The following is a 15,198-nucleotide window of genomic DNA, read 5'->3' on the forward strand; positions in this document are numbered from 1 at the left end:
ACCTAGTGAAGATTATTATGTTCGTATTGCCCTGTAGAAAGTTTATTAACCTGACCGGCCATGGTGGCTCACGCCTGTAATTCCAGCACTTTGGGAGGCTGAGGAGGGAAGATGGCCTGAGGTCAGGAGTTGGAGACCAGCCTGGTCAACATGACGAAAGCCTGTCTCTACCAAAAATTAGCCGGGTATGGTGCCTGGTACCTATAATCCCAGCTGCTCACAAGGCTGAGGCAGGGAGAATCGCTCCCTGGAGGTCGGGGTTGCAGTGAGCTGAGATGGTGTCATTGCATTTCAACTTGGGCGACAGAGTGAGAATCCTTCTCAAAAAAAAAAGAAAAAGAAAAAGAAAGTTTACTAACTCAGCAATCATTTAAGTTTCTTCCACAGCTACCATTGACTCCTCTTTGTCTTTCTGTTATTTACCTTATTAATGAGGTAAATAAAAGTTTGACACATCCTCTCTCTCTGTTTCTTTGAGACTTAAGTTTTTTAACAGCAAGCAATGAAAATTTTGACCTGGGTGAAAGTGATTGAGAGACACTGATGACTATAAGATTCATTTCAACTTCAGCTGTAGTACAGTGAAACTTATCCTTGAGTTGTTAGAGTAGCTAACAATTTTTCTTTTTGAGATGGAGTCTCGCACTGTTGCCAGGCTGGAGGGCAGTGGCACGATCTCGGCTCACTGCCACCTCCGCCTCCCAGGTTCACACAATTCTCCTGCCTCAGCCTCTGGAGTAGCTGGGATTACAGACACACACCACCACACCCGGCTATTTTTTTGTGTTTTCAGTAAAGACAGGGTTTTACTATGTTGGCCAGACTGGTCTCGAACTCCTGACCTTATGATCCACCTGCCTGGGCCTCCCAAAGTATTGGGATTACAGGCGTTAGCCACCGCACTGGCCTACCAAACTATTTTTAACATAAATAGGATTGTCTCCAAAATGCAAATAATTAGACTACTTTCTTCAAAACTGCAGAAGTTGCTCTCACCCACTCCCTCAAACAACACACAGTCCAAATGCAGCAGGCAGTTTAGGGGCCATTGTAGTATCTTGTGAGACCCTGAGGAAGTCCTAAGTCCTTAGAGCCCCAGCATGGCACAGAAGAGCATATGGAACCCTCATTCCTTGTTCCTCACACCCACCCTATATTGAAGGACTTAGAAATAGCAGGGAAGATCAATTGGTAATAAGGAGCATTGAGGTTGGGAGAAGAGCATATGACAAATGAAGATCATCATTTAAGGAAACTTGGACAACAGTTATGCCAAAAGCCCCCTGCTTCCTGACCACCCACACTTTCTACACATGGGGACAGCCTCTGAAATTCAGATGTTACCTCGTGCAAAGGGAAAGAAGAAAATCCAGACTATATATGAAATAATAAAAAAGTCAAGTATGATCGACTTCATCTGGAATGAAGATGATATTTTCTAGCACTAGGCAGAATAGCAGCCCAAAAAAACACTAAGTTTATTTGTTGAGAACTCAAGTGACATGTCTGTACCCGCCAATAATGAAATATGTGTGCAAACACCGTAACTCCACCCACTGTGTGGCCCTCGAATTAAGAGCAACAAAACAAACAAAAACGCCAAGAATTTATTCCACAGTTAGGAATTTCACAGTGAATTTTACTCACCGGAAACGAAACCAACCTCATCCTTGTACCACACTTATTCTTCGATTTACATGCAAATATTTAGAAACAAACTAGGTATGAAAAGCGGGGATTGCATGTGTAATGAATTTCAGTCCATAAATATAACAATAATTTTGTACTGTTTATGGAGTTTACAGAGTCCATATCATACGCATTAACGCACTAAATCATGACAACAGGTCCATGAGGTAGGTATTACTGAATTTACAGGTGAAGTACCTGAGACTTGGAGGTTAAGTAACATGTCCAAGGAAACACAGCTGTGACAAAATCAGGTCCTCTGATACACAGAATCAGTATGTATTATCACATAGTATAAATAAAGAGAGACTAACTTATTTATAGTCAACTCACCAAGGGAAAGAGAGAAATTAGGTCATTACATATGTCCCTCTAAGTTTTCCTTGAAGTAGCTTTTGGAAACTGACTTCTTGACCTGTGGACCTGATCATCTTTAAGTAGATGCTGGTGATTACTTCACTTTTATAGAATTAAATTTCAGATTACACCCCCTTTGTTCAATGTTTTGCCTCATATTCTCAAATTTTCATAAACACAAAATTTAGGTAGAAGAGCAATATATATGTGAAAGGAAAAAAATCTTCATTAGATTCTATTGCTCTTGGAATTCCAAGACATGGTGCCCATATTGTTCATCTAAAGCTAAATACCTGAATACATTAACTATAATAATGTGTAAAAAGTTATATGATAGGTATTGTTAATTTTTTACATGAATTTGTAACAAGAAAGCAGATAGTTACTGATAAGCATTTCGGATTTATATGATTTTCTTGCTGACAGAACGTAGGTGGCTCAGACTTTACAAGTCACATTTATCTAGTTGAATCCCAATTATTTTAGAAATAGATTAGCTGAAATTCAGATACACATACACAAAAATAATACACCCTTAATATTAAAGACTTAGTCTCTGATCCAATTATTAACTTCTAGGTCTTGACTGATCTTACATTTTTAATTTCAGAGGAGTTAGGTAAAATTTTTGCTTATAGTAAAGCCTGGTTATTCATAAAACTAATTGAGAATTTTCACTCGTCTGATAATACAAGGGTGAAATGTTAAGACAGAACGATTTTGTGATTAAATGGAATAAATTTGATCAGCACACAATGAAAAAAGAAATCAACACAAGAAAGAAAGATGTATTTGAGAACATTTTTAATAAATAATGTGACAAAATTACTTTTCTGATTATTGGATTTTCAGTATGCAAAATTATGGCTAAAAATAAGAGGCTTCTTACATGAACATAATGAAAACATTAATCACATGGATTGTTCCCTTAGGACTGCACACCCTTTCTATGGAACTTTTTCAAATTATCTAAATGAACACGTTTAGTTTTTGGTGAACACCAGCCTGTTTTTTGTGGTTCAGCTTTGTTTGGCTTTGTTTTCCGGTGGGGTCAGACCTGATACCTATCTATGAGTAAATGTACTTTTCTTTTTCCTTCAAATAGCACCAATTATAAAATCAATGATATTTATAAAATGACAAAAAACTGTCATAGAAATCTACTAGTCAGAGGGCATCATTTGGCAATTGAAAGCAAGTAATGCCTCTATTGCAGATTTTAAGGAAATCTTGTAAGTTTCAATATTGGCCACAACAAACCTAAACCTCTTTTTTTCTTTAAGTCCAGGAAAAGTAAGAACCATTTGGTTCATGGCCCACAATAAAGTATGCACGTCACTTCACCATCTGTCATCATTCAAATATTCCAAGTACAAACATAGAGCATTAACAAAACAGGTTAAAAACGCTTCTCAACAACTTTTTTTTTCAATAAGACAAAAAAGGTTAATAGTTACAATGGTTTACAAATAAAGTTTAGTGATTGTGCTTTTAAAACCAAAAAAAAAAAAAAAAAAGAGAGAGAGAGAGAGAAAGATTAAAAACAGTGCATTACAAAAACAAAAATCAAACTTCCTTAAGTGGCACTTCTGAAAGTTGAACTGACACTACCGGAAGAAATTTAGGCCAGTTAAGACAAGGATGTTCTTACTCAATTGGTCATTAAAAACATCCACTTGTTCATAATACGCATTTATAGTTGCTTTTTGATTGAAAAATAGAACAAGGTTTTGCTAGGTTTACTTATGACAATGACTAGACAACCAGAGATCCAACTGGCTTAGCCCTACTTATCCAAAAGTACATTTCCAGTAAGAATATACTTCAATGATTGAAATGAAGACAAAATAAAATACCACCAGGGTTTGCAAAGAGTATATATTTACAATGTTTCTACCCCATTCAAATTACTTGTGGTTCTGCATTTGCTGTATTTTTAGTTTCTTCCAGCAAAGGGTAGTATGAAAAACTGATTTTAAAATCATGTTAAAATGAAATATGTTTTAATTTGCATTAGCAGTTGGCTATGGAAAGATTACACTTTGAGAGCCCTTGGCATGAGGTTGAATATCAACTTTATATCTTTGATCAATATCTTGCTATAAATTAGCTTCGCATATAAGCAGTGCAATGCCATATCTCAGGGGCAAAATGCAAAAGCACAGTTTTGTTCTCTCCTGCTGGCTGATGAGGGAAGCAAGAAGTCAAAGCACTTTCCTTGCTGGAAGTAAAGTGTAACAATTTGCTCCAACAGCGAGGGGAATAGGAAGGCTCTTTGTAGGGTTAGAGATCAAACAACAACAATAAAAACCCAATAAAGTTTTAAAATGATACCCCAATAAGAGGAATAAAAACGACAATTTGTACACTCTGATTGCACTGAACATTTTATCTGGCGTCATGTGTCATCAGACAGGAGGCATCTTGAGTGATAATTTTCACATTCAATTTCATAGGCCTCTTGGTTGTCTTCAGCTTTCAGTTTCCTGTAAGAGACATGTTATTGTCACATTTGAAAATAAATCTTAAGAGGATTGTCTTATATTTGTTTATATGTATTTATTACTATTAGAATTTAATATGTTTTTTCATTTATTCACTGGCCAATGTTGGAAAGTACTCATGTCAACTAATTCACTCATCAACTTTAGTTGGTCTTCACAGAAAATTCAATAAATACCAAACTGGGTTCTGCTTAGTGCCTCAGTGTTGTGTGGTGGGACACAGGGCTCTGAGAACAGAGGAAGGCTGTGTTGAGTTCTCTACTTCCCTCAGCCCTGAGCTGTACTTCCCTCAGCTGTAATGTTGTAATGTAACATTATGTAATGTTGAGCTATACTGAGCTATAGTCAACATTATAGCTCTGCTTTTGTTGGTTTTAAATACTGGAGTTAACAGTAATGACATTTTGTTCCCCTAAAAGGCTTTTTCTATTTTAAAATAAACTAAAACGTGAAAAACAACTTTTCTAACTGTTTGCAGGGCGAAAGTGTTTCTTGTTCCAAACCTCAAAATCAAAATGCATTGAGCTTTATAGAACTTTATCAGACATAGCAGCTTACGAGTTTTCAGCTTCTATTATAAAAAGTTATCACTTGACACGTACTTATTAAATATATTTTAAAAGATTAAATATATTATTTAATAAGATCAAATATATTTATTAAAAATTGTCCTCAACTTATCTTTTATTAAATTGAGAAAATCCAATCTTTGAATAGGGGGAGAATTTATAAATATGATACGGCTTACTGCCAACTCTATTTTGTATAGCTGTCTGTCAAGCCTAACAAGAAATTTAAGACTTAAGAAATTTCCTCCAACTGGGAAGGTCAGTGTTACAGACTAGGCATACATTTTTAGAAGTGTAAAGGTGAAGGACAGTTAGCCAAACCAGTCACATTACCCTGTTGATGACTACGGCAACATGCTCACTCACATCATATAACTCTGCCATCTTACTGGGTTTTAATAGCCTGCTACAATGCTGTGAGTTATAATATCTCTAGATCAATAGCTCTTATTTCTTAACAATGTATTTGCTATATATATTTCTTATCTGAAAATCTGCAAATGAACATAAACCCTAGATAAACAAATAAAATGCAATTAACGTTTAAATCTTTGGAACACATTTCAAGAAAATTGTCAAGTTCTTGGAACTTCAGTTTCTGCTTCACAGACATTAGAGCACTGAAAAGTTTGTGATAAAATAGTAACATTCCTATACACTGCTGAAGGTTTCTAACTTTGAGGCTAGTAAAACAGCTACAGTCTAACATTAGTAAACTTGAGAAAAAAATGACAGATACCTCTAATTCTTCATTATTATCTTCTCCTCTTTCATATCCTCCAAGTACCTGCATTTCTGCAATATTTCTTCGACCTACATTTGCTTGTTCTCTTTGTCGGCTTCCTGATCCTCTTGATGACATTGAGCTTGAAGAACTGGGATCTCTGGGATTATTTGACGTTGGAAAAGTAGGTCTACAATAAGGTAGAATATCCTCTGTGTAATGAAATATAATAAATGCAGGTGAACACCATCATACACTTTTACTGTATATTGTATCACTCCTGTCTATCTGTAATTCTGAATAAGGAAGCATCAGTGATTTGAGGTATAAATGAGGACACTCTATAAGCATAATGAATAATGCAGCATATTGTCTTGAAAATGAAAAGTATAAGCCTTGTTGTTTTCCTATAAGTAGTCGGGGATTTGGATTGATTCTCTGCTCATAAGCTCTTGTCCATCTCAAACTCATTGAGACCAGTATCATTAAAAGAGGTAAACCAAACCTGGAGTCAGACTTGGCTTCCAATTCTATAATTCACTATATGATCTCAGATTATTTTAGGCTTTAGTTTCTACTTTTCCAAAAAAGTGATAATATCTATACTCAGAGTGTTTCCTAGTGTTTATATGAAAACAGATATCTATGTAATTTATAAAATGTTATTATAAGGAATTGATAAAAATCAAGCCCAGTCTCCTAGAAATACCAAACAGAGCTAAGCCTAGGTTCACGCCAGAGACATCAAAATATCAACCTTCATGTCAATGTCCTATTTACATTGCTGAACTCTGAATCTTAGAAGCCTGCTATTGTTGCTAACTTCAATAAGCAAGCCACCCCAATTAACTTCTTTCTCCTGAATTTCTATCTCCTTACTGCTTGAAATTTGGTGTGACTTCTACTGATGGATCATCCAGCAGGTTACTTCTCTCTGAAGTCTTAAGACTCTGCCTTTTGGACGACAAACACATAAATACCTAACTCTTTGACATACTTTTCCCTACCCCTTCCAAATGCTGCTTCTGCTATTCACATTGCCTGAATGAAGCCTGACTTCCCCTGAAGTTACCCTGATGTTCTCTGCAGCGGAAGGGTAAGGAGGAAGGCTTGCCTCTAGCTCACTATCACCAGTTCTAAATCATTGCTCCTCTATCCTTGCACAAAAACATCTCCACCTCTGAGAGCAAGTCATCGTCTTTTGAAACCGGTACGGTCCTTGATAGCATCTTGTCCTTTCCATTCTACTTATCACAACTTTCACCCCTAACCAACAGTTCTGGTTCATAGGAGTTTTACAGTCCCTGAGGATGACCATTTCTGTAGCTTCTCTTCACAGCACTTGGTATTGTGTGATCGTCATCTTCTGTCTCTGTTTCATCAACTGCTTTCTCTCTACTGACTTTAGTTTTTTCAAACTACAGTATGATAAAATCTCTTTCTTGCTAAAAATTTTACCCTCAAGGCTGTGCTCTTCAAGAAATCAACACCTTCTTTCTTTCCTCACCACTCAGCCAAGCTTCTTGAAAAGCAATCTGGATTCAATATTGATAGTCACAATTCATTCATGCTGCATCTCACTGCAATCTATTTATACCCACATCACTACTATGAAACTGAGAAAATTCATAATGCTAACCGTGTTTCCAGCCTTATGTGCCTGGGCTTCTTACTGCTCTTAATCAATGCAAACATTATTATTCTCTCTGCTGCTAGTTCTCCTTCCTCCCTGGTCAATCTTCTGTGGGCTCTCTTTATGAACTACCTCCGATATGTTGACGCTCTACAGGTTTCTATTTTCAGTCTAATGTATATCACTCATATGTATATGTATTATACATATGAAAGTTCTATTATATATATATACATAGATGTGTATGTGTGTGTGTGTGTGTGTATATATATGTATATATGATATAGTATGTATATATGATATAGTCTGGATATCCCATATTGAATTGTGATCCCCAGTGTTGGAGGTGGAGTCAGGTGGGAGGTGTTTGGATCATGGGAGCTGATCTCTCATGGATCACTTGGGCCATCCCCTTGACCATAGGTGAGCTCTTGCTCTGAGTTCACACAATATCTTATGGTTTAAAAGTATGTGGCACCTCCACCCCACTCTTTCTCTCACTCCTGCTTTCACCATGTCACGTGTCTACTCCCCATTCACCTTCCACAATGATTGTAAGCTTCCTGAGGTCTCCCTAGAAGCTCAGCAGATGGCAACAGCATGTTTCCTATAAAGGCTGCAGAACAGTTAGCCAATTAAATCTCTCTCTCTCTTTTTTAATAAATTACCCACTCTCAATTATAGAAATTCAAAAATGGCTTAATGCTATAAATATTTTTTTTCTTCTACTACCCTTAGGTTATTTAACCAGTTTCACAGATAATAACCTTTTCTAAAATATAACTGTCATAAAGGCAGGTATTTTTGTCTGCTTTGTGTGCTGCTATACTTTCACCTTGACCTATAAAAGGCCATTAATACATTGTTTTCCATTATTTTCATTATGCAGAATCATTAATTTATATTTTTAATTCCTAAACTATGCCCCAAACCTTCAGCTCCTATAGGCAGCCCAACTGAACACCTGCTCTTGCACGTTCTTCAAATCCAACCTCCTGAGTACTCATCTCACAATGCTCACTCCCTTAGATGTCTTCCTTTGCTATATTCTCTAAGACAGTGAATGACATCACTAATCATTAAGATATATAAGACAGAAAATTGAAATGATTACAGATTCTTCCCTTTCAACAACCTTTCCATAACCCTTAAGTGTATCCTTTCCACACGGTCCAACATATAACAAGGAAGGTCGATTTTGACTCTAAAAGCTTTCTTGAATTATCCCAGTCACCCACCCTTGCTCCTATAGCATGGTTTATGTTTTCTACATTTCTTGTCTGGGGGTCGCACACATCTTCAAACACCCTTGAGCTATTCCCCTCTAAACCGTCTTTACTCAGCTACTTTTCTCTTAGAAAATCTATAGGATCTTTATGACTTAAGCCTCAAGAGCTTCAATTTTGACCACTTTTATTACGTGGTAGTACTGAATTTCTTACAGTTTCCTCAATAGACCTTCAAGCTTTTTATGCTGATTTATCCACCTAAATACATTCTCTTTTCTTATGCAAGCTAAATTCCACTCATCCTGAAACACTCAGTTTATATGTCATTTCTGCCAGGAAAGATCTTTCCTAACTCCTAACATTTTATATCTCACATTCCTGGATTAATTCTCTATCTTCTGGACTCTCAAGTATCATGGCATTATGAAGGTTATACTGAATACAAAAATATTTGTGAATTTATAGATTATCTGTCCCTCTCTGTCTGACTATAAGCCTCTTGAGGTCAAGGTTCATGCTTATACATAAATCTCAGGATTTAGTACAATGCTTAATAACACAGTTGTTGTTTGATATATGTAGAAATAAATTGAACTAATGGAGGCAAATGTCAGCAAAATGATCAGACGTTCAAGTCCAAAAGACCACTCTCCTTAATTAAAAATAATCTTTCATTATACATATAAATCAGGTTGCCTCTTTCACTATAAACAATGTAAACTGAATTATGAAGGTGAAAATTATAGCAATGCATAGAAATGATCATTTAATGGCCTATATATACAGGGTTATGATTCAAATAAGAATTTGGAAAAGCAGAGCATATAAAAGAATAACTGGTCAGTGCACCTCGGTGATTTCCATGATTCCATGGGTTACTTGTTTCTAGACTAATGGTCCAGTCTTAGTTCTTTTGTTAGAAAATAATTTTATAGCATAAAGGACAACTTACTAAATTTCTGAAGATTGATTTTTAAAAAAATGATCTCTTTGTTTTAAATCTACATACAACAATATCTTTCCAGGTTTGTAAAATTTCCTCCTGAAGAAGAATCCTTCCTAATTTTCTTTTCGGTTATATTTATTTATTCATTTATTTATTCATTCATTCCAAGATGGAGTCTTGCTCTGTCACCCAGGCTGGAGCGCGATGGCACAATCTCAGCCTACTGCAACCTCTGCCTCGGCTCAAGCAATTCTCCTGCCTCAGCCTCCTGAGTAGCTAGGATTACAGGTGCACACCACCATGCCCAGCTAATTTTTTTTATTTTTAGTAGAGATGGGGTTTCACTATGTTGGCCAGGCTGGTCTCCAACTCCTGATCTAGTGATCTACCAGCCTCAGCCTCTCAAACTACTGGGATTACAGGCGTGAGCCATCATGCCCAACCAACTTTTAATTAAGCCTACCTATAGCCAGGAATTACTCCATACTCTCTGGCCAGAAATAAACTTCAGAATTTACATCCTCACATTCTATTTATGAATCACCATTTGGAGTCCAGTCACACTGAGTCAAAAGTTCAGAGCCAGGTCAACTTTGGGTTAACTTAGAAAAATAAGTTAGTAAATTTTTCAAGCTTTGGATCATGCTGATATTACCAAGGACTTTGTGGCCCCACAATAGAGGCATCAGTCTGAAATGCACAGCTTTATTTACCACCTCGCTTCTGAGTCTATGCCTGGATTAGGAGTTCAGGCTGCAGTCACAGAACAAAGAGAAATTACCCTCCATGCTGAAAAGAAGTTAGCTAATGACCAGATGTCCATAATAAATAAACAATACACTGATATCAGACCTTCCCACAAGATATCTATTCAAATACAGTAGTTAAGTGCCCCGCAGGTTTTTAAGTTTCATTCCCCTATCACTCTTTCCTGATTCTTCAACTAATAATATTCCTTTTCTGTGTTTCTTTCTCCTAAATGGTTTTTTCTCTTTAGTCTAAAATAATGTTCAAATCCACAATCCTAAAACATTTCCAGTGATTTGGCCTTTCTGTCAAACTCTAGCCCAATCTTTCCTCCTCATCCCGAACTTCCAAAAACAGCTTACTTGTGCTCATCACCTCCCTTACAAAATTTCCATTCACTTTCCAACCCCCTAGGGTCTGGCTTTTATTCTGATCTACAAACAACATATTGCCAGATCTCTTTTTCCTTCACTTGGGTTTACATTCAACTTTCACCACTGTGGCATTTTATGTGCCTTCCTGTCTGAAAATTTCCCACTCCATTCTTCATAGGATACTATTTTCAACAGCTTGGGTATCTTGATTATTAAATCTCTGGTCGGACAATCTGCTTCCTTGAAAGGATGTTGATTTCTGCCTATTCTCTAAGTATAATCATCCTTGACTATTGGTGTGTTGGGGCAGCCTCAATATTTCACAATAGCTGATTATATTCCTCTCTTCCCACCTCCACTTTCAGTGACTTGAAATTGGCAACTTTGAGAGCATTCATACAACAGAGGCAAGCAAATGGCTACAAATTAGGGTTTGGTTGTGTTTTTTTCCTGCACAGCTGATTGATTGATAAATAGTTACCAGCATTATCTCTGCTGATATTCAGCCTTTGTTATTCACATAATTATTGTGTCAATGTTGTGGGTTCTAAATCCACTCTGTCTTCACAACTTTTCTCCTAATCTTTAAACCTAGTTCTCTAAATTCTTATTGTGAAATTTACTAACTGTGTTCTTGTCAGGATTTTAATCCATTCAAAACTGCAATAATATTCCCCATGAAATTTAACATTTTCCCTGTTTCACATTTTATTTTATTTTCCCAACGGTTAATACAATCATGTTCCACTGGTCATTCGGAGCCACCTGGTCAACCTGTGAATAAACTTTTTTGTTTATTCTATTATTTCAACTTACCTTTCAACATTCAATTAGCCACGAGGTTCTATTGGGCCTCTCCCTGAAGTGCCTGCATAGGCTGATCCCTCCTGTTCTTTTGGACTATTTTAACTCAGTGCTTTCGTGTTTTATACTTAGAGTGTTACTGTAATGTTTCAGATACCTTCATCTACTGTTTCTTCCTCCATTATATAGCAGTGCCAGTTGTTTTTCTAAAACACGTATCTGATTACGTCATTTCTCACTCAAAATTCCTTGTTGGCGCACAGTTGCCCTTGTCATAAATCTCAAAGCCCTCAGAGTAGTATCCCTGGCGTTCGTAACTTGGCCTAACCATTTATCTAGTTTTATTTTTCACTCAGGCAGGCCAGTCGTGCGATCTCAGCTGACTGCAGTCTCAACCTACCGGGTGTAAGCCATCCTCCCACAGCCTCCCGAGTAGCTAGGACTACAGCATGTGCCACCATGCCCAGCTAATTTTTGTATTTTTATGTATAGATGGTCCCTGGCCCCAAATATTCAATTCTCCAGCCAAACTGGAAACCATCATTCACCAAACATTCATTTTCACACAATCAGGTTATTTTCTCAACCTGTTTAATTTCCTGGATATCCCTTCTCCTTCTTTAACCTGTTGAAATCCTGCTTTCCTTTAAAATCTAACTCAGTTGTCACCTCTCCAGGGAGAACTTGTATAAAGTCGTGCACTAAAGTGAATTATATTAAAATTATTCGAGTACATACCTATGTCCTCGATCAGAGAGCAAATTTCTTAATCTTACCCCTTTTAATGTGGCCATATAGAGCCTAACTCTATGCCTTGCAAACACACTCAATCTGTACTCATTTGCTGCTTTACTGAATGAGTACCTTGGATGAGATGAGTCTTTGCTGGTGGAAGGTCTCGTTTTGCTGCCTTGTTTCCACGTCCTTTCCCGTCATTTTGTTGTTCCTGTGCTTCTCTGGGATCACCTGGATTTGTTCGCAGGTCAACAACTTGTCTTCCATCCAATACTTCTCTCCCCTTGTAATTGCTTCCTTTTCTATCTGATGATCTGTCTGTTCTTGCATCTATAGAAGGGAGTTTTGGCACCACTACAGGTCGTACTTCCAGCTGTGTCTTGGATGGGACAGTGGGTGACTTTATAGCAGGTGGTGGCACAGGAGGAGGTGGAAGATCTAAAAAGAAATGTTAAAAATACTGCTGTAAAGTCTACTACTTATGAAGTCATCAAACATTTGTATTATCATTGCAGTCACATTCACCTGTGAGATACTATATTTTAAACAAACTAGAATATTTGAAGGTAACCAAGGAAAAACACCCACTTTTTATTTACGTATTTATTCTGAGCGGGTTCTTACTGTGTCATTCAGACTACAGTGCAGTTGTGCAGTCCCAGCTCACTGCAGCCTCGACCTCCTGGCTGCAAGCTATCCTCCCACCTCAGCCTCCTGAGTAGCTAGGACTACAGGCGTGCATCACCACACCTGGCTAATTTTTCTATTTTTTCTAGAGATGGGGTTTTGCCATGTTGCTCTGACTGATCTCAAACTCCTGGACTCAAGTGATCTGCCCACTTTGGCCTCCTAAGGTTTTGGAATTATAGGCATGAGCCACTGTACCCGGCCAAGGCCAACAATTTTAATGTACTCTTGTTATCTAGTACAGAACTATTGGATAACCGAGTTGGGACTTACTGACGTCTGCTCCTGCGACAGCTAACACTGGGTGTATGTACTGTAACTTTCTCTCTCCCAAGTATTGTAGAGCTTCCTAACTGATTTCAGTATAACACTGCTAGTGCCAGATGCATGCCTTTGCTCCTCCAGACAATCAATTCAAATTGACTGAGGTTGGCACTTGAGTTGAGATCTATTTGCTATCTCTAATCTAGCCTAAATCTCTTCTCATTTTGTAGGTAAGGAAGCTCAAACATGTAGACCTTAAGCTACTGTGCTATCCCAAAGCTAGATATGATCAGAACCAGGACTAACCAATGTTTCAGCTTTCTTTATATTACTACATTCAATTGCATGTTTATAATCTACTATTCGTTGATGGAATCTCACCATTCTGTTTATGTACCCAGAGGTTTTAAACCATATTACATTGGTATAAATATAGGTTAATTTCATCTATATACATACATACATACATACATACATACACACACATATACATACATAAAACTATTTCTAGTTGTAGTTACATATTAAGTAATGCATATTAAATATAACATATAATTTAGTTTCTTACATTTTTTGTTTGAGACAGAGTCTCGCTTTGTTGCCTAGGCTGGAGTGCAGGGGTGTGATATTGGCTACTGCAGCCTGTCTTTCAGGGTCAAGAGATCCTCCCACCTCACCCTCCTGAGTAACTGGGACTACAGGCACACACCACCGCATCTGATTAATTTTGGCATTTTTTGTAGAGACAAGGTTTCACCACGTTGCCCAGGCTGATCTCGAACTCCTGTGCTCAGGCCATCCACCCACTTGCATCTCCTAAAGTGCTAGGATTACAGCCATGAGCCACCATACCCAGCCTGTAATTCAATTTAGCCTATCATAGATATACTTAAGGATGAAAGTAGGCATAAAATTTGGTATCTAGAAAAAAAACTTTTAATTAGTGCTATCTTTAAAAATCATTCCCATGTATACTCTGGGGAGAAAAGAAATATATATTCTAATAATATTTGATAAGTTAGTAGAAGGATATGAATAGATACTAAGTTTAGGTTATTCTGGCTCTAGTATGGGGAATGTATTAAAAAGAAAAGCTTCAATTCAGGAGGTCAAGAGATTATTATAAAAGCTCACATAATTAATGATAGGTGATAATACAGTATTGGTGGCTGTTCAGATGGAGAGGAAAAGATGTGTTTGAGATTAAGGGAGAAAAATCAATATTATTTCAGGATCAATGAAATACAGTACAGGATTGGGGGGAGGAAAGAATCCAAGATAACTAAGAGTCATCTTAGTAGGATGTATCTAAGAGTCATCTTACTAAAATTTCATTTACATACATACATACACACACACATAAAATTATTTCTAGTTGTAGTTACATATTAAGTAATATATGTTATATATAATTTATATAATTTATTTTTTCTTAGCTACATCTTAGATACTAAGATATTTTTCTTAGATACATCTTAGATACTAAGAAAATCTAAGATAACTAAGGTGATTTTTAGGATTTTTGTCATAGTTGGCTAGGTGAAAGAGAAGAACATCATTGAAGGTATAGAATGCAGCAAAAAGAAAGAGAAATTTGTGAAGGAAGAATATGAGTTCAGTTTTTTAAAAGTGAACAGGAGGAGCCTTTGGAGTATCAAAATAGAAAAGTACAACAGGTACTTGTAAATAAAATCTGAATTTCAAGAGAGAGCAAAACTAGAGATACAGAGATTTTGGAATTAGCAGCATAGCTACGTTTTTAAGTTATGTCTTTAGAAATGTTAACGTTTTCAAATTTACAGAGTAATGTCTAGAATAAATCAACTAAAACACATTCATAAAACATCTATTACACACAGTATTATAAAATTAGTCTTAAGGTGTTAAAGTAAAAAACAGAAATTTACATGGTAAAAAATTCAGTAAGAGTTTAAAT

The 15,198-nt window shown here is 36.7% G+C and overlaps 1 protein-coding gene across 12 annotated transcripts in view; it reads right to left on the reverse strand.

Moving 5' to 3' along the window:
• Nucleotides 1–1,591: 1,591 nt before the first annotated feature.
• Nucleotides 1,592–15,198, reverse strand: part of ROBO1 (roundabout guidance receptor 1) — a 1,106,753-nt gene continuing 1,093,146 nt past the window's right edge. For 11 of the 12 annotated variants that reach the window (XM_032276644.1, XM_032276638.1, XM_032276643.1 and 8 more), the window contains 3 exons: nt 12,441–12,749; nt 5,859–6,055; nt 2,834–4,532 (listed from right to left, as the gene is read on the reverse strand). In XM_032276644.1, coding sequence (XP_032132535.1) covers nt 4,518–4,532; nt 5,859–6,055; nt 12,441–12,749 — 521 coding nt within the window. In that variant the 3' untranslated portion in view covers nt 2,834–4,517. Of the gene's footprint in view, nt 4,533–5,858; nt 6,056–12,440; nt 12,750–15,198 lie in introns of all 12 variants that reach the window. The other variant, XM_032276635.1, reaches the window with a different exon arrangement.

The sequence above is a fragment of the Sapajus apella genome, unplaced genomic scaffold (genome assembly GCF_009761245.1).
Source record: "Sapajus apella isolate SASKATOON/1434 unplaced genomic scaffold, GSC_monkey_1.0 scaffold8, whole genome shotgun sequence".
NCBI lineage: Eukaryota > Metazoa > Chordata > Mammalia > Primates > Cebidae > Sapajus > Sapajus apella.